At 49.0% G+C, this 19191-nt stretch overlaps 1 protein-coding gene across 2 annotated transcripts; it reads left to right on the forward strand.

The window, feature by feature from the left end:
* The first annotated feature begins 3035 nt into the window (after positions 1-3035).
* Positions 3036-18482, forward strand: LOC119951972 (gastrula zinc finger protein XlCGF8.2DB-like). 2 transcript variants are annotated; one of them, XM_038775407.1, is made up of 3 exons: positions 3058-3082; positions 4821-5006; positions 16976-18482. In XM_038775407.1, the coding sequence occupies exon 3, from the start codon at positions 17072-17074 to the stop codon at positions 18074-18076; it is 1005 nt and encodes a 334-aa protein (XP_038631335.1). In that variant the 5' UTR covers positions 3058-3082; positions 4821-5006; positions 16976-17071; the 3' UTR covers positions 18077-18482. The 2 variants fall into 2 exon arrangements, with proteins under 2 accessions (XP_038631336.1, XP_038631335.1); XM_038775408.1 differs by lacking the exon at positions 4821-5006 and having other exon boundaries at positions 3036-3082.
* Positions 18483-19191: the final 709 nt, after the last annotated feature.

Genomic DNA, 19191 nt, shown 5'->3' on the forward strand with positions numbered 1-19191 from the left:
CCTCCTCATACGTCTCAGATACCTCCTCCGGTAGTGATGCAAACACTTCACTAGCTCTACCTACCAGCTTTGTGTGAATCAGTAATACCCACATGTCCTGTGGCCATTTCATTTGTTTTGCTACCGTCTCAAATGAAATGAAAAAGGCTTCCACTTCCTTCTCGTCAAATCTTGGCAATGCTTGGACATATTTAAATAGATTCCCACCAAGCCTTTGACTTTGGCGCTCTTTCTCACTATCCTCATCACTATCATCCAACTATACGTTTCCCTTTACGTCTGCCAATTTTAACTGACTGTCATGTTTCATGGCCATTTACTGAAGTTCAAACTCTCTCTCTTTATCTTTTTCCCTGATCTGTATCTCCCTTTCTCTTTCTTTTTGTTCTGCTAGGGCTATTCTTTCTTTTCTCCTTTCTTATCTCTCCTTTTCTTTTTCCTCTCTCTCTCTTTCACTTTCCGCTCTCTCTTTCATATTCAAGCTGGTTTAATTCTTTCTCATGTTCCATTTGTTTAATTTGCAACTGAATTTTTTCAATTTTCAATGAGTCAAACTGTATCTGAGGCAACTTTGAATGCTTAGCCACCGCCATAATTACGTCATATTTTCGCATTTTGTCAGGTAATGTTAACTGCAATGTCTTTGCCAAATCTAACAGTCTGCTTTTCGTCTCTGTCCGTAAGGTACTGCGTGTGACCATCTCAAGCCCCAAAAACTTCTGAACCTCTGAATGAAGAAGAAGAAGAAGAAGAAGAAGAAGAGAAGAAAGAAGAAGAGAAGAAGAGAAGAAGAAGAAGAAGAAAATTGCTTATTGTCACGAGTAGGCTTCAATGAAGTTACTGTGAAAAGCCCCTAGTCGCCACATTCCGGCACCTGTTCGGGGAGGCTGGTATTGGAATTGAACCGTTCTGCTGGCCTGCCTTGGTCTGCTTTTTAAAAGCCAGCGATTTTGTCCAGTGTGCTAAACCAGCCATTGTCCACAACACATACCCCACTTAAACTAGAATACCACACCTGAAAAGCAACCACAATATGCCCACCCCTCGCTGTCTTTAAGTTCACTAAGCCAATCTAAAATATAGACTTTAATCCCCCTCGAGTCGCCAATTGTTATGGGCCAGGGTTTAGAGAACCCCAAAGTGCATCATGGAGTTCACCTGACCCACAACATTTAATAGATTGTGGTACGGGGAGCACACGGCTTACTAACATGTATGGTACAGCAGAAAATGCACCAGTGGTTTTTAAAACAAAACAATGTTTATTCTATGAACTCAAGTTAATCGTTTTAAAACAAATAGTGAATATCTTAGCAACCATTATTTCAAATACACTCGCAAAGAATACAACACTAAATAGCCTGTATGCTGTCCTTTTACCATCCAAAAGACTTTTAAAAAACTTTCAAACAGGAGCACATTAGATTTATATTCAATACTGAGACCTTTTTTACAATTCTGAGTTCACCCAAATGATCCATAGATAGTCTTTGGATGTCATAGATCAACAACAGTGCAGCTCATTGAAAGAACACATACACATCCAAGCTCTTCTCAAACTGAAACGAAAAAGCAGAAGTGGAGCTCAGCTCCACTCACACTCTGACAGCACTCCAGTAACATGAGCAGCTCCATTTCCTAAAAGTACATTTCTTAAACACCCATTTCTTAAAGGGTACTCTCAATGACACTTAATTAAACTTTTCTCAGATGTCTTCATGAGCAGAACAAAGTATGGGCACAGATATAATGCAACACTTTATTAAATCTAGTAAACCCGTAAATTACCCACTATACATACAAGAAACACCCAGGATTCGATTATTTTACCCGCAAAAGTGGTTTGGTAAGTTGTAGATCCGACCCCTGACACACTCTGGTTCCTCTTTGCAAAGGTAATTCTCGCTGGCACTTGCTTGCTTGCTTGCAGTATGCAGTATCATACTGCAGCATGATTTCAAAATGACCACAACAAGATTTGGCAGGATAGACAAGTGACGGATATTTCCACTTGTGAATGGATGAGAATAAATGTAAGTTAGTCACTGATACTTTATTTAACCAGCAATAGAAACAAAAAGTGCTAGAAGTACTCAGCATCAGGGTTCGGTTTTCTGGTCTATACACTGGCGCAGTACAGTACTATTGGAAAGTAGAACCGTGGAATGTAAACTATATTTAGCTCTCTAGGGGCTTTTCACAGTAACTTCATTTGAAGCCTACTTGTGCCAATAAGCGATTTTCATTTCATTTCATTTCATAGTTGGTGTTTGGGAGGCATGGTAGCACAGTGCTCAGCACTGTTGCTTCACAGCTCCAGGGTCCCAGGTTCGATTCCTGGCTTGGGTCACTGTCTGTGCGGAGTTTGCACCTTCTCCCCGTGTCTGCGTAGGTTTCCTCCGGGTGCTCCGGATTCCTACCACACTCCAAAGATGTGCAGGTTAGGTGGCTTGGCCTTGCTACATTGCCCTTTGTGTCCAAAAAAGGTTAGGTGGGGTTACTGAGGTGTGGGCTTAGGTAGGGTGCTCTTTCTAAGGCCAGGTGAAGGCTCGATGGGTCGAATGGCCTCCTTCTGCACTGTAAATTCTATGATCTATGATCCTTTCTTCAGACACGACTAGATCTGCACTTAACTCCAGCATTTGGGATTTGTATTTCAGAGTCACGGCAGCACCTGCGTTTCCTGAACTGTAAATAGTTGAGAACAAAAAAATTATCAAAAGTGTGTGAGATCTCAGTGAATCGGAAATTATGGGTAAAGTCACGCTGTGAAAAGATCGTTCAATCAGCTGAATTATTACATCTTAGTGTCAAGATGGAATTTAAATATTCTGTCGGTGGGAAGAAAAGTAACTTATTCACATGACCTACTGAGACTTAATAGGTTTACATCTTGACTCTCTTGCATCAACCGTAGCCAGGTGGCAAATATAATGTTCTATTCAACAAAATGGGAACCCAGAATTCAATCGGGGGCAGATTGTCCCCTCTTCACTTTGAAGGAGGGCCTCGCGCATGCGTAGTACGGGCTATGCGTGGAACATGCGCAGTGCTGAGCTGTGACCGAAGCTGCTCAGAGCGGGTGAGTAAATGTCAAGTGGGGAAATCAAACAGAGTTAGTGGGTGGGCGAGGAGGAATGGAGCCAGCGGAATGGGCAGGGAAGCTTCATAAAGACATAGTGCAGGCCGCAGACCACAAAGAATAAGGTCCCGGCCTTCTGATTACAGAGGACAGGCGCGAAAAATTTTGATTTCTCCCTTCGCCAGACCCGGGTTAACGGCCGCCATCTTTATAGGGGCCAACGCGCACGCGCGGTCATAATGCTTCAGGCAGCAGAAGGAGACTGCTGTGAATTTCTGTCTGGACTGCCACATTGATTTTGGAAACACAACTCAAATCATCATAAATGTTTGGCTCCTCTTAATTTCTTCCTGGACTGACAGATTAATTTTGTAAACTTCAGGAACTCAAACTAACATCAGATCAAAATCACTGGATTCATCAGCATGTGGATATTAATGGGGTCTTAAACATAGAACATACAGAAGGAGGCTATTCGGCCCATCGAGTGCACTGACCCACTTAAGGCCTCACTTCCACCCTATTCCAGTAACCCCATCTAACCTTTTTTTGGTCACTAAGGGCTATTTATTGTTGCTCTTTTTAATGGAATCCCACCAGTGTCACCAATAATGTTGCCAATCGCCCCCAGAGTAATGTTGCGAATTAATAATGATGGCCTTTAGATTCGCCAGGTATCAAACAATACCACCACAAGGCTTTATCGGATATCGATCGACCACACAACCAGTTAGTCAGTTCAAGTTCAAAGATGGTTCATTTACGCACAAGGATTACTTCGACATGCAACACAAAACACTACAAGTTGAAATGAAAATGAAAATCGCTTATTGTCACGAGTAGGCTTCAATGAAGTTACTGTGAAAAGCCCCAAGTCGCCACATTTCGGCGCCTGTCCGGGGAGGCTGGTACGGGAATCGAACCGTGCTGCTGGCCTGCTTGGTTTGCTTTGAAAGCCAGCGATTTAGCTCAGTGAGCTAAACCAGCCCCTGGTTTAGCCCAAGTTAAACTGCACCTAACAACTACAATAACCCATACTGAACTTCAGGGCAACCGGCTCTATGCAGACGGACAAGGCCTTTGTCGGGATCATGCGTGGCTGGGTGGAAGAAGTGGCAATGTTTCTGCTGGGCTCATCCGTCTGGTAACGATCGTTGGTCTTGAACTTGTCTGTCTGGTCGTTATGCTGCACTTAGGTTGGCATAGACCGGATCCAAGAGTGACCGAGCACATGGCTGTGTCTCTTCTTATCGCTCTGGGATTTTGCGCTCTTTGGGGCGGTCCTTAACTTGGACCCAATAATTCGACAGGCTTCGATCACTGCCTTCGATTTTGGCCAATGAAGGGGCGAGTGCCTTGATGGCTGGGCGTGTCCTCAGCGGTCATTGACCTTGGCTGTTTGGGCTCCATGAGTAAAGGGAGTGGCACTTCTTAGTCTGTATCTGTATTGGTTACCTGAGTACAGTTCTTTTGTTCTGGGGAAATGGGCCATTCGAATGCGAATGAGAGGCAATTTCGATCGCGTCTAGCTTTCCAGGTTGCAGATACACACACAAGCTCTGAGTCTGTTGAGTCCTGGGTTGGCCATAATTCCCATGGTCCTTTGCAGGTGGCCATCTGAGATGGCTACATCCCGTTCTCTTTTTTGTTACTAAAATGTTTTTTATTAGATTTCTGCACAGAGTATATTTTGCTGTTATTTACACAGGGTATGATATATCTATATATCTGTAATTAGGGATACGTTCGTGCCGGCGAGGCACTTCTGAGGGGGCAATCCTCGAGTGGGTCTGGTGCCGGTGTTGCCCCTCGCTTCTCCCAGTCGGATTTCATCGCCATTGTCTTCTCGTGCGTGCTGCCGCTTCATCCGGCCCTCCCATCCTCCGCCTGTGTTCTCCTTTTTCTCTGTTCCTGTGGATGTCAGGTTGGTTAACGTTTCTCTGCCTCCCCCCACCTCCCTGGTTCTCCTGTATTGTTCCCTGTCTGTTCCCTCCTCCCCCCTCCCCACCCCCCGTGGTTCGCCTTTCCTTCCTTTTAGAATGACTTGTCCCCCCTCTCCCGTTCTATCTCCCCCTCTCATCCTTTGGCTGCTTTCCCTTGGTTCCTGGCTACCTGGCTATTCTCCTTGTTTGTTGGCCACAAACAAGTCCCGGAACAATCGGGTGAATGGCTCCCACGTTCTGTGGAAGCCGTCATCTGACCCTCGGATGGCGAATTTAATTTTCTCCATTTGGAGAGATTCTGAGAGGTTGGACAGCCAGTCTGAAGCTTTGGGTGGTACTGCTGACCGCCAGCCGAGCAGGATTCTACGTCGGGCGATCAGGGAGGCAAAGGCAAGGGCGTCTGCACACCTCCCCAGAAATAGATCTAGCTAGTCTGAAACCCCGAGGACCGCCACTTTCGGGCCTGGCTCCACCCTCACTCCCACCACTTTGGACATTGCCTCGAAGAAGGCAGTCCAGTCCTCCACAAGTCTGGGGCAGGACCAGAACATGTGGGCATGGTTGGCCGGGCCTCCTTGGCACCGTTCACATCTGTCCTCCACCTCCGGGAAGAACCTACTCATACGGGTTCTTGTTAAGTGGGCTCTATCTACCACTTTTTGTTGCGTCAGGCTGAGCCTTGCGCACGTGGAGGTGGAGTTGGCCCGATGCAGTGCTTCGCTCCAGAGTCCCCACCCTATCTCGATCCCCAGGTCCTCCTCCCATTTCCTTCTTGTTGCGTCCAGTACGGTGTCGGCCCCTTCTACCAGTCGGTCGTACATGTCGCTAGTTTCCTCTCTCTAATATGCTTGCGTCCAGTAACTCTTCCAGTAATGTCTGTCGCGGCGTTTGTGGGTAAGTCCTTGTCTCCTTTCGTAGGAAGTTTCTGAGCTGCAGGTACCTTAGCTCGTTCCCCCTGGCCAGCTGGAATTTCTCTGTCAGTTCGTCCAGTGTCGCAATGGCTCTGAATAGGAAGTGGTACCTGGGCAGCACGTTCATTTTGATCGTCTGTACTCTCCCCGCAAGGGAGAGTGGGAGTGTGTTCCGTCTTTGCAAGTCCTTTTTTACTTCCTCTGTCAGACTGGTGAGGTTCCATTTGTGGATCCCTTTCCAGTTAAGGGCTATTTGGATCCCCAGGTAGCGGAATTTGAGTCCGTCTTGTTTAAACGCAGTCCCGTTAGTGCTGCCCCCCCTACTTGTGGATGTACTGGGAAGATCTCGCTTTTGCTCATGTTGAGTTTGTAGCCCAAGAAGGCACCAAACTCTTTCAGGAGCGCAATGATTCCGTCCATGCTGCTCTGTGGGTCCGAGATGTAGAGGAGCAGGTCATCTGCATAGAGTGAGACTTTGTGCTCTTTACCGCCCCTTCGGATCCCCCTCCAGCTTTTTGCCGCTCTGAGCGCAATTGCTAGTGGCTCGATCGCTGGGGCGAACAGCAGCGGGGACAGTGGGCATCCTTGTCTGGTGCCCCTGTGCAGCTGGAAGTATCGGGAGTTGGCGTTGTTTGTCCGCACACTCGCCATGGGAGCGTTGTATAGGAGTTTTACCCAGGAGGTGAATCCTGTTCCAAGCCCGAACTGCTCCAGTACCTCTATGGGGTATATCCATTCGACTCTGTCAAAGGCCTTCTCTGCGTCTCGGGAGACAATCACCTCTGGTGTTCTCTCCCCAGAGGGGGTCATTATCACGTTCAGCAGGTGCCTGATGTTGGAGGTAGGCAGCAGGGTAGCATGGTGGTTAGCATAAATGCTTCACAGCTCCAGGGTCCCAGGTTCGGTTCCCGGCTGGGTCACTGTCTGTGCGGAGTCTGCACGTCCTCCCCGTGTGTGCGTGGGTTTCCTCCGGGTGCACCGGTTTCCTCCCACAGTCCAAAGATGTGCGGGTTAGGTGGATTGGCCATGCTAAATTGCCCGTAGTGTCCTAAAAAGTAAGGTTAAGGTTAAGAGGGGGGGTTGTTGGGTTACGGGTATAGGGTGGATACGTGGGTTTGAGTAGGGTGATCATTGCTCGGCACAACATCGAGGGCCGAAGGGCCTGTTCTGTGCTGTACTGTTCCATGTTCTATGTTCTACCTTTGACAAAGCCCGTCTGGTCTTCTGCAACCACTTGGCACGCAGTCTTCCAGCCTTTTGGCTAGAATCTTGGCCAGTATTATGGCATCTGCGTTCAGGAGTGAGATGGGTCTGTATGACCCGCATTCTGTTGGGTCTTTGTCTATCTTAGGTATCAGCGAGATTGAGGCCTGTGCTAGCATGGGTGGCAGTGTGCTCTTGGCCAGCGAGTCTGTGAACATCTCCCGCAGGTGCGGGGCCAGCGCTGTCGCAAATGTTTTGTAGAAGTCCGCCGGGGATCCATCCGGTCCCTGTGCCTTCCCCGCCTGCATGGAGCTTATGCTGTCCTTGATCTCTCCCAGTACTAGTGGTGCTTCCAGGCCCTGTTTTCTGTCCTCCCCTACGATTGGTATGTCCAGTCCATCAAGGAACCGTTTCATCCCGGCCTCTCCCGTTGGGAGCTCTGAGGTGTACAGCCCTTGGTAAAAGGCCCTGAATGCCTTATTGATCTTTTCTGGCTCTGTTTGTAATGTGCCTCTAGTATCCCTGATTTGCACAATTTCTCTGGTGGCCGCCTACTTTCTCAGCTGGTATGCCAGCAGGCGGCTGGCTATGTCTCCGTGCTCGTATAGGGTCCCACGTGCTTGGCGGAGTTGAAGCACTGCTTTCCTGGTGGAGAGCAGATCGAAGTTCCTTTGCAACTCTTTCCTCTCCGCCAGGAGCTCTGCGGTCGGGGCCTCGGAGCATTTACGGTCTATCTCTAGTATCGAGTCAACCAGCTGCTGCCTAGCTGCCTTTTCCTCCCTATCGCTTTGCGCTTTGAAAGCGATAATTTCCCCTCTTAGTACGGCCTTTAGCGCTTCCCAGAAAGTGGAGGGCGAGACCTCCCCGTTCCGATTGTTCGCAGTGTATTCTGCTATGGCCCACGATATCTTTTCATTGAAGGTCTTGTCAGTTAGTGGGGCGACGTCCAACCTCCATGTGGAGCGTTGGGCCCTGCCCGTTTCCAGCCTCACATCTATGTAGCGTGGAGCATAGTCTGATATCACAATTGCGGAGTATTCCACTTTATTTATCCCCGGAAACGCCGTTTTAAGAACAAAGAAAAGTACAGCACAGGAACAGACCCTTCGGCCTTCCAAGCCCGGCACGGCTGCCCGACTAAACTACAATCTTCTACACTTCCTGGGTCCCGTATCCCTCTATTCCCCACCACAAATAAGTCATTTCTGGTATATGCGTTGTTCACTGGGGAGAAGAAGGAAATCTCCTTCTCCCCTGGGTGGGTGAACCTCCAGGGGTCCACCGCTCCCATCTGTTCCATAAAATGACCAAGTTCTCTTGCCATGTTTGCGGTTTTCCCCGTCTTTGGGTTCGATCTGTCAGTCGTTGGGTCCTGTACACAGTTGAAGTCCCCCCCCAATGATTATCTGGTGCGTTGCTGTGTCAGGGATTTCTGCCATAGTCTTCTTGATGAAGCTCGGGTCATCCCAGTTTGGCGCGTACACGTTAACTAGTACAACCGGTGCCCCATCCAGGGTCCTGCTAACCATGACGTACCGTCCCCCCGGGTCCGTAACCGTCTTTCTCGCCCTAAACATCGTCCATTTGCTGATCAGTATTGCCACCCCCCTGGCCCTCGTCCCATTACAGGAATGGTAGGTCTGTCCCACCCAGCCCTTTCTTACCCGCAGTCGGTCCTGCTCTCTCAGGTGCGTCTCTTGAAGGAAGATTATGTCTGCCTTCATGTTTCTTAGGTGGTTGAGGACTCTGGATCTTTTCACTGGGCCGTTGAGTCCCCTTATGTTCCAGGTGACTATCCTGGTGGGGGGCTTCTGTCCCCTCGCTCCTGTGGGATTAACATATATTCACCTGTTGGACGCGCCCCTGTCCTCCGGGGTTCCCCCTTGTTAGGGGGCCATCCTGGATGGTCGCTGTCACTGCTCTCTTCCATGCGGTTGGGCCCCTGCAATCCGGGGCTTCCCTCTGTCTAGGGGGCCTCCGCCATGGTCGCCCGCTGTGTGGCCGCCACTTCGGTAGCCCCCTTCACTTGGGGTTTTCCTTCGCCCAGAGGCCGTACTGGGTGGATGCTTGCAGCGATTCCTTGTACTGAGCCCTTGGTTGCCACACTCTGTAGCCCTTTTGCTCTACCCTTGCTGCTGGTTTTCCAGCCCATGTTCTTCGATAAATTTGTTTGCGTCGGCGGGGGTGTGAAGAAATACTCTCTTTCGTTGACCCAGAGTTTCGCTGGGTATAGCATACCAAATCGCACCTTGTTCCTGTGAAGGGCTGCTTTTGCTCTATTGAATTCGGCCCGTCTTCTGGCGAGGTCTGCCCCAATGTCTTCGTACACTCTAATGAGGTGCCCTTCCCATCTGCAGGTTCTGTTTTGCCTGGCCCAGTGCAGGATTGTTTCCCTGTCTTTATGCCGGTGCAGTTTGGCTATAACTGCCCTCGGATGTTCCCCCGTCCTGGGTTTCGGGCGCAGCGATCGGTGCGCTCTGTCCATTTCTGGTGGGTTGGGAAAAGTTTCCCTCCCCACTAAGTTGCCCAGCATCTCGACCACGTAGGCCGTGGGGTTTCTACCCTTGATCCCCTCTGGTAGGCCCACTATCCTGACAGTTTGTCTTTTTGAGCTGTTTTCCTGGTCGTCCACCCTGCCCTTCAGGCTCCCCTGCGTTGTGCGCAGTCTCGCCACCTCCTTCTCCAGAGCCGTGATCTGGTCGCTTATTTCAGTCGCAGCCCTCTCCAGCTCCTTAATGGTCACCTTTTGGGTTTCCAGTTTCTCCTCCTTGGCTTCCAGTTTCTTCTCTGCTGTGCCCAGGGCGAACTGCACCTCCGCCAGGGCCTTGGCCATTACTGTCTGTACTGCGGCCTCTATGTCCGCTTTGGTCCCTGCCTTGCTTTCTTGCTGGTGTACCCTCAGCTCCTCGGCAAAGGCTGCCTTCCAGTTCCCCTCTGGCCAAGGGGGCAGAAGCTCCTGACTGCCCAGTTCTTTTAGTTGCAGCGAGGCTTCCATCCCGCCGCTTCGTGTACCAATTAGCTCGCCTGAGTGGACTTGTGTATTGCCCCGTTTGCTCTTGGTGCCCTTTCTCCCTCTGCTTTGGCTCCCTTCTGGCATTTTCTTTCCCCCCCCTTTCCCCCTTATTCCCCCCCCTTTCCCCTTTATTCCCCCCCTTCCCATCTTTTTCGCTCCCCCCTCCCTTCTGAGGAGACGCTTTTCAGGTAAGTTTGGTGTTCTTTTTGTTGAGAAGCGTGGAAAGAGAGAGGGAGTGTTCTGTCCCTTTAACAGTGTTCTTTTTCTAAGTCTTTCTTTTTTGTGTTTTTTCCCCCTCCTCCTCACTCATCCTGGGACTGGGGAGAGAGAGAAAGAAAGGCTTCTCGAGCCAGGAGTCCCCCTTTGTACCGCCGCTGCCTGCCTCGTGATGGTTGCCGCGGGGACGGGGGGGGTGGTCGGGCCTCGCTGCTGGCTCGGACCCTGCTTCGTCTCAGGCCGCCCGCGTTCTGCTGTGGGGGGGGCGGCTCGGTCAGGCCGGCTTGCAGGCCCGCTGTGCCGTCTCTGTTCGGTGGGGGGGGGGGTGTGACTCTCTCCAGCCGCTTCCTGGTCTCTGGCCCCTGGCTCCTCCCGTGTACCTTTCCTCCCTCCGGCTTCCTGCGGCCTCCTCGTCATTCCGTTCTCTTGATCCTGAACGCGAAGTTCCCCGATATATACACTCCGAGAATTCTTTAGAATTCGCCCAACTCAACAAACACTGTAATCGCTGATTAAAAATAAAGACCGTATACCTCTGTAACTTTGATAGATTAAGTAGAAATGTGATGCTGTTGTTTTGAAATTTTGTATTGTACAGAAGTTCTTTTTGATATTTGCCAGCAGCATGAGTGTAGCTTAGATGGTGAGTTAAATGTCCCCTTGTGCAATTAAGTTAAATGTGTAATAGTGAAATGTTTATAGTGACCCGTTAGAAATTATGAATATATGACGTGTTGATAAAATGTTAGGTAGGGCAGCACGGTGGCACAGTGGGTTAGCCCTGCTGCCTCACGGCGCTGCGGTCCCAGGTTCGATCCCGGCTCTGGGTCACTGTCCGTGTGGAGTTTGCACATTCTCCTTGTGTCTGCGTGGGTTTCGCCCCCACAAACCAAAAATGTGCAGAGTCGGTGGATTGGCCATGCTAAATTGCCCCTTAATTGGAAAAAATAATTGGGTAATCTAAATTTTTTTTTTTTTAATGTTAGGTAAATGCTCCAAAAACATAGGACAGACTCGTGTAGAACCTGTCCTTGACCAAGGGTAACCGGCACACCAGGGATGGATAAGGGATCAACAGTGTGATCCACCACGCTTCACGTTCAGGATCAAGAGAACGGGATGTAGCCATCTCAGATGGCCACCTGCAAAGGACCATGGGAATTATGGCCAAACCAGGACTCAGACAGACCCAGAGCTGTATTTGCAACCCAGATAGCTAGACACGATCGAAACCCCCGCTCGTTTGCATTCGAATGGCCCATTTCCCCAGAACAAAAGAACTGTATTCGGGTAACCAATACAGATACAGACTAAGCGGTGCCACTCCCTTTACTCATGGAGCCCAAACAGCCAAGGTCAATGATGGCTGAGGACACGCCCAGCCATCAAGGCACCCGCCCAGCCATCAAAGCACCCGCCCCTTTATTGGCCAAAATCGAAGGCAGTGACCACATGGTGTAGAAACACCTACAGTGCCGTTAGGGAGGGAGTTCCCAGATTATGAAAGATGGAGGCTGAGGGGAGACCTGATTGAGGTTTACAAAATTATGAGAGGTATAGACAAGGTGATTAGTCAGAAGCTTTTTCCCAGCATTGAAGACTCAATTACAAGGGGGCACAGATTCAAGGTCAGAGGGGGAAAGTTCAGGGGAGATGTGCGAGAAAGTTTTTCTCACAAAAGATGGTGGGTGCCTGGAACACATTGCCGGTGGAGGTGGTGGAGGCAGGCATGATAGCAACATTTAAGATGTTCCTTGATAGACATATGAACGGGCAGGGAATGGAGGGATGCAGATTGTTTGAGTAATAAGTCACCAGTCTAAATAAGGAATCTGGATAGGCGCAAGATTGGTAGACCAAAGGGCCTGTTCCTGTGCTGTCATGTTCTTTCGGAGCGCAGGTCCTTCACTCACCTGATGAAGGAGTTGCACTTTGAAAGCTAGTGAGTCCAAACAAACCTGTTGGACTTTAACCTGGTGTTGGAAGACTTCTTACTGTGCCCACCCCAGTCCAATGCTGGCACCTCACATCATGTCATGTTCTTTGACAGTGAAGAAATGGTGGTATTTTTCGCAGTCATGATGGTGAGTGTCTTGGAGGGGGACGTCCATGTGGTGGTGTTCCCATATATCTGCTGCCCTTTCCTTCCAGATGGTTTAGCCTCGGACACTCCACTGAGGGACTCCTACAGTGGTCTTCTGAAGCTGTGATGTCTGACCTACAACAACCAGGGACATCTACTTTGGTGCAAAGTATGACTCCAGGCAGTGCAGAGTTTTTTACTGATACCCATTGATTCCAGTTTTGCGCGGGCTCCTTGATTCCATAATTCATCGAATGCTGCCTTGATGTGAAGGGCAGTCACTCTCCCTCTCTCCCCCCCCCCCCCCCCCCCCCCCTCAATTTCAGCTATTTTGTGCATGTTTGAACCAAGGCAACAATGAGGTCAGGAACTGATGGATCCTCGCAGAACCCAAACTCAGTGTCAGTGAACAGGTTATTGCTAAACAAGTGCAGCTTGGTAGTGCTGTTGATCACCCCTTCCATCACTTTACTGATGATCGAAAGTGACACTACCTTTGGCAGTAATTGGCTGGGTGGAATTTGTCGTGGACATTGGACATACCTGAGCAATTTTTCATAATGCTTGGTGGATGTCAGTGTTGTAGCTGTGCTAGAACTGCTTGGCTAGGGGCTGGGTGAGTTCTAGGGCACAGGTCTTCAATACTATTACTGAAATATTGTCACGGCCCATAGCCTTTGGAGTATCACGTACCTTCAGCTGTTTCATTAAATCACGTGGAGTGAATTGAATTGGGTGAAGACTGACATCTGTGACGCTGGCGACCTCCGGAGAAGACCAAGATGGACCATTCGACATGTCTGGCTGAAGATTGTAGTGCATGCTTCAGCCTTGTCATTTGCACTAATGTGCTGGGTTCCTCCCTCCTTGATAAAATTATATATACCTCAGGACCCTCCCATCCTCCATAAGGTGTGGTCATCACTCGGTTGCACAGACCCGTGTCTGTGACATCACCACACACCTATAATTGCACAGTGACATCGCCCCCACTCCCTGGGGATTTCCTCAAGTGGGAGATTTATCTCTGACTCCAAAGCTTTTTTCTCGTTCCAGCTGGAGGCTCCAGCAGGCGATTTTAACATTGAAAACAGTGAAATTGTTTGAGACCTGAACATTTTCGATCATTGATCTACAATTTAGAGTTTTTAGTGCTGTGCTCCATTAACTCTGAGGTTCCATGTTTCTGGGGCTGGTGTTACTCTATTGTGGATTTGAATCTCTCTTTTGCTTCTGCCTCCCAAGATCATCTCTCTGCCATTGTCTAACTCCCTCTGTCTCTAAGAATCGACGTATTCTAACTATGTTTAGTATTTTACCGTGACTTCTGCCAGCTGTTGTTCCTTTGTTTAAGACGGGTAGCAAGGATAATCCATTGAACTACAGGCCGGTAAGCCTTACATCAGTGGTAGGGAAATTACTGGAGGGAATTCTTAGAGACAGGATCTACTCCCATTTGGAAGCAAATGGACGTATTAGTGAGAGGCAGCATAGTTTTGTGAAGGGAAGGTCGTGTCTCACTAACTTGATATAGTTTTTCGAAGAGGTCACAAAGGTGATTGATGCAGGTAGGGCAGTGGATGTTGTCGATATGGACTTCAGTAAGGCCTTTTACAAGGTCCCTCATGGTAGACTGGTACAAAAGGTGAAGTCACACGGGATCAGGGGTGAACTGGCAAGGTGGATACAGAACTGGCTAGGTCATAGAAGGCAGAGAGGAGCAATGGAAGGGTGCTTTTCTAATTGGAGGGCTGTGACTAGCGGTGTTCCGCAGGGATCAGACCTTTGCTGTCTATAGTATATGTAAATGATTTGGAGGAAAATGTAACTGGTCTGATTAGTAAGTTTGCAGACGACACAAAGGTTGGTGGAATTGCGGATAGCGATGAGGACTGTCAGAGGATACAGCAGGATTTAGATAGTTTGGAGACTTGGGCAAAGAGATGGCAGATGGAGTATAATCCGGACAAATGTGAGGTAATGCATTTTGGAAGGTCTAATGCAGGTAGGGAATGTACAGTGAATGGTGGAACCCTCAAGAGTATTGAAAGTCAGAGAGATCCAGGTGTACAGGTCCACAGGTCACTGAAAGGGCCAACACAGGAGGAGAAGGTAGTCAAGAAGGCATATGGCATGCTTGCCTTCATTGGCCGGGGCATTGAGTATAAGAATTGGCAAGTCATGTTGCAGCTGTATAGAACATTAGGCCACACTTGAAGTATAGTGTTCAATTCTGGTCGCCACACTACCAGAAGGATGCGGAGGCTTTAGAGAGGGTGCAGAAGAGATTTACCAGGATGTTGCCTGGTATGGAGGGCATTAGCTATGAGGAACAGTTGAATAAACTCAGTTTGTTCTCAGTGGAACGACGGAGGTTGAGGGGCGACCTGATAGAGGTCTACAAAATTATGAGGGGCATAGACAGAGTGGATAGTCAGAGGCTTTTCCCCAGGGTAGAGGAGTCAATTACTAGTGGGCATAAGTTTAAGGTGCGAGGGACAAGGTATAGAGTAGATGTACGAGGCAAGTTTTTTTACACAGAGGGTAGTAGGTGCCTGGAACTCGCTGCCGGAGGAGGTGATGAAAGCAGGGACGATAGTGACATTTAAGGGGCATCTCGACAAATACATGAATAGGATGGGAATAGAGGGATACGGACCCAGGAAGTGTAGAAGATGTTTAGTCGGGCAGCATGTCGGCACGGGCTTGGAGGGCCGAAGAGCCTGTTCCTGTGCTGTACTTTTCTTTGTTCTTTTGTTTGTTCTGTTTAAATGAGTTTTCCACTGCTGCCCATCCCCTCATCATGTGCTGCTGTCTTACCAGCTTTAACTTCTCACAGTATCTTTCACAGTCAGGAATTGTTTTTTCAGTGCTATAGTCTACTTCTTTTCTGATTCTGAGCTTATATTGACCATCAAACTCTGTACCAATTTAATTCGCTGGAATTCATTCTTCAAACCGTGAAAGATTAACCCTGTTTCTCATTCCACAGACACTGCCTGACCTGCTGAGTGTTTCCAGTATTTTATTTTTTTAAATTTCAGATTTCTAGCATCCACTTTATTTTGATATTACTTAAAGCAAGGCAGTGTGTGAATTGGAGCTGATGATGTTCACATACACGTGCTAACCTGGTCTTTTTAGCTGGTTGAGGGTTTGCAAAATTCTGTCTGGTTAAGTTCTTGAGATATAAAATCCCTCCCCGTCCACACCTTGGGCGCGATTCTCCGCTGCCCACGACGGGTCTGAGAATAGCGGGAGGGCCTTCCCGACAATTTTCCCGCCCTCCCGCTATTCTCTCCCCCCCCCCCAACGGCCGCCCCACGACACGGTAGCATGGTGGTTAGCATAAATGCTTCACAGCTCCAGGGTCCCAGGTTCGATTCCCGGCTGGGTCACTGTCTGTGCGGAGTCTGCACGTCCTCCCCGTGTGTGCGTGGGTTTCCTCCGGGTGCTCCGGTTTCCTCCCACAGTCCAAAGATGTGCGGGTTAGGTGGATTGGCCATGCTAAATTGCCTGTAGTGTCCTAAAATGTAAGGTTATGGGGGGGGTTGTTGGGTTACGGGTATAGGGTGGATATGTGGGTTTGAGTAGGGTGATCATTGCTCGGCACAACATCGAGGGCCGAAGGGCCTGTTCTGTGCTGTACTGTTCTATGTTCTATGACACGAATCGCTGCTCGCCGTTTTTTACGGTGAACAGCGATGCTCCCCAGGCCGATGGGCCGAGTTCCCAGGCCTTTACGGCCGTTTTCACGAACGCAATCACACCTGCTCTCACCGTTTGTGAAAACGTCCGCAAAGTGCCGTCCCGGACAACCATGGCACCGATTAGCACGGCCGCACCATGGCCGTGCCAAGGGTGGCATGGGCTTGCGATCGGTGGCCACCGATCGCGGGCAGCGGGTCCGATACCCGCGCACTACTTGTTCTTCCGCCGCCCCGCAGGATCAGTCCGCAGGGCGGCTGAGGGGCATGACGGCCCGCGCATGCGCGGGTTTGACGCGTCTGCGTGATGATGTCATCCGCGCATGAGTGGGATGGAGCCGTCCAACCCGCGCATGCGCGGCTGACGTCATCGTGCGCGTCAGCCGCCGTGACGCTTGGCGCGCGGACTTAGTGACGGTCGCTAAGTCTGCTAGCCCCGCCCGGGGGGGAGAATCGGGTCCTGGGAGGGGGCGCGGAGGCTGCCGTGAAACACGGCCAGTTTCACGGCAGCCTTTACGACTCACCGCATTTGCGGAGAATCGCGCCCCTTGTCTCTCTCATCTCTCGCTCCCTCTCTCTCGCTCCTCGCATACAAGCCAGAGTCTTATGTAGGCCCAGACCAGGTGGCAGGTTCCCTTCTCCAAAGGACATAAAGAACCAGTTGGATTTTTACAACAATCAGCAGCTTTCATGGTCACATTTTCCTCGTTCCGGCATCACAAATTACCAGAATCATTCAGCTCAATTTCACAACCTGCCTTTGTGTTTTTATGCATTCTCTCTCACTCACCTTTTTCTGTTTTAAATAATTTCACAGGGTATCAGATGCGGAGGATTTGTAGTCGGTAAACTGAAACCAAACATCACATCAGGATCTTAGTCGCTCAATTTATTGTAACCTGAATATCATTGAATGGAAGGAAAAAGCACCATTCACAGTGGGGAGAAACCATACACGTGTTGCAAGTGTAGACGAGGATTCAGCCAATCATCTGACGTGGCAGAACACAAATGCAATGGGGAGAAACCATGGAAATGTGAGGATTGTGGGAAAGGATTCAATTACCCATCTGACCTGGAAAGACATTGGCGCACTCACACCGGGGAGAGACCGTTCACGTGCTCTGAATGTGGGAAGGAATTCACGCAGTTATCCAACCTGTTGACACACCAGCGAATTCACACTGGGGAGAGTCCATTCACCTGCTCCCAGTGTGGGAAGGGATTCACTCATTTCTGCTCCCTGCTGTCACACCAACAGGTTCACACTGGGGAGAGGCTGTTCACCTGCTCAGAGTGTGGGAAAGGATTCACTACCTCATTCCACCTGCTGAGACATCAGCTAGTACATACTGAGGTGAGACCTTTTCAATGTCAAGACTGTGGAAAGTGCTTTAAAAGTTCAGAGAGTCTGATGTTCCATCAACGTGTTCACACTGATGAGAAACCATTCAGGTGCTCTCACTGTGGGACTGGGTTCAGACGTTCATCTGACCTCACTAAACATCGACGCACTCACACTGGAGAGAAACCGTTCACTTGCTCTCTGTGTGGGAATAGCTTCAAGTGGTCATCTGACCTCACTAAGCATCGACGCATTCACACGGGTGAGAGACCGTTCACCTGCTCCGAGTGTGGGAAAAGATTTACTGATTCATCCAACCTGCGCAGACACCAACGGGTTCACGCTAACGAGAGACCTTTTAAATGCCCAGACTGCAGGAAGTGCTATAAAAGTTCTGGGAACCTGATGTCTCATCAATGTATTCACACTAACGAGAGGCTATTCCGGTGCTCTAACTATGAGACTGGGATCAATGGTCACCTCAACTCTCTGCACATCAGTGCTGTCACGCTGAGGAGAGACAGTTCACCTGCTCCCAGAGTGGGAATGGATATATTAATTCATCAAACGTGAAGGCAGAACAAGTAGTTCACACTTCGACCATTCCCTGATCCATTGTGGGAAGGGATTCACTCATTAGTCCTGTCTGCTGACAGAGCAGTAATAGTAATAATCTTTATTAGTGTCACAAGTATCCTGCAGTGAAGTTACTGTATTCACCTAACAAGCACGTCTTTCAGCATTTGTGGGAGGAAACCAGAGCACCCGGAGGAAACCCACGCAAACACGGGGAGAACGTGCAGACTCCGCACAGACAGTGACCTAAGAGTTCACAAGTATCCACACTGATTGAATGCTGTATTAATCACATCCAGAACTGAACTATCTTCATTGTGGTCTGTACCTGATGTTAATAAACACCAGTCCAGGGATAATGTTGTGGATAAAAGCAAAATAAATTAACTTTATGTTAAACACACAATGTGTTGAGTCTTTTTAATATTTCATACACAAGTTACATATAAATTAGGACCAGGAGTAGGTGCAGACCCCTCGAGCCTGCTCGGCCATTCAATAAGATCATGTCTGATCTGAATGCAATCTCAACTCCACCTTCCAACCTACCCCCGATAACCTTTCACCCCGCTGTTAATCCAGAATCAATCCACCCCTGCCTTAAAACATATTCAAAGTATGTGCTTCCACTGCCTTTTCTGGAAAAGAGTTCTAAAGACTGATGACCCTCAAAAGTTGTCCACCTCTTGATTTCAGTGGACAGTGCCTTATTTTTAAACAATGATCCCATGTTCCTCCGTCAAGAGGAAACACCCTCTCCACATCCAACTTTTCAATACCCCTCAGAAACTTTTTCTCTTTTTGCATCTTACTCTTCTAAATGCCACAGGATACAAGCCTAGCTTGTCCAAACTTTCTTCGTAAGACAACTCCCATTCCAGTCTAGTAAATCTCTGAACTGCTTCCAACATATCTGCATCCTTCCCGAAATAAGGGGGCCAATCTGGTACACTACTCCTGATGTGGTCTCACCAATCCTCTGTACAAGTGAAGCATAAACTCCCTACTATTTTTTAAATCAACTCCCCTTGCAATTTCTGTCACTTCAATAAATTGTAAAAATGTGGAGGGCCCCAGCACTGACACACCACTAATTACATCTTGCCACCACA

This window comes from Scyliorhinus canicula, chromosome 17 (genome assembly GCF_902713615.1).
Source record: "Scyliorhinus canicula chromosome 17, sScyCan1.1, whole genome shotgun sequence".
Lineage (NCBI taxonomy): Eukaryota > Metazoa > Chordata > Chondrichthyes > Carcharhiniformes > Scyliorhinidae > Scyliorhinus > Scyliorhinus canicula.

Excerpts from the sequence above, each read along its gene's own strand:
- LOC119951972 (XM_038775408.1), top strand. The coding sequence starts at position 17,072 with ATGGAAGGAAAAAGCACCATTCACAGTGGGGAGAAACCATACACGTGT.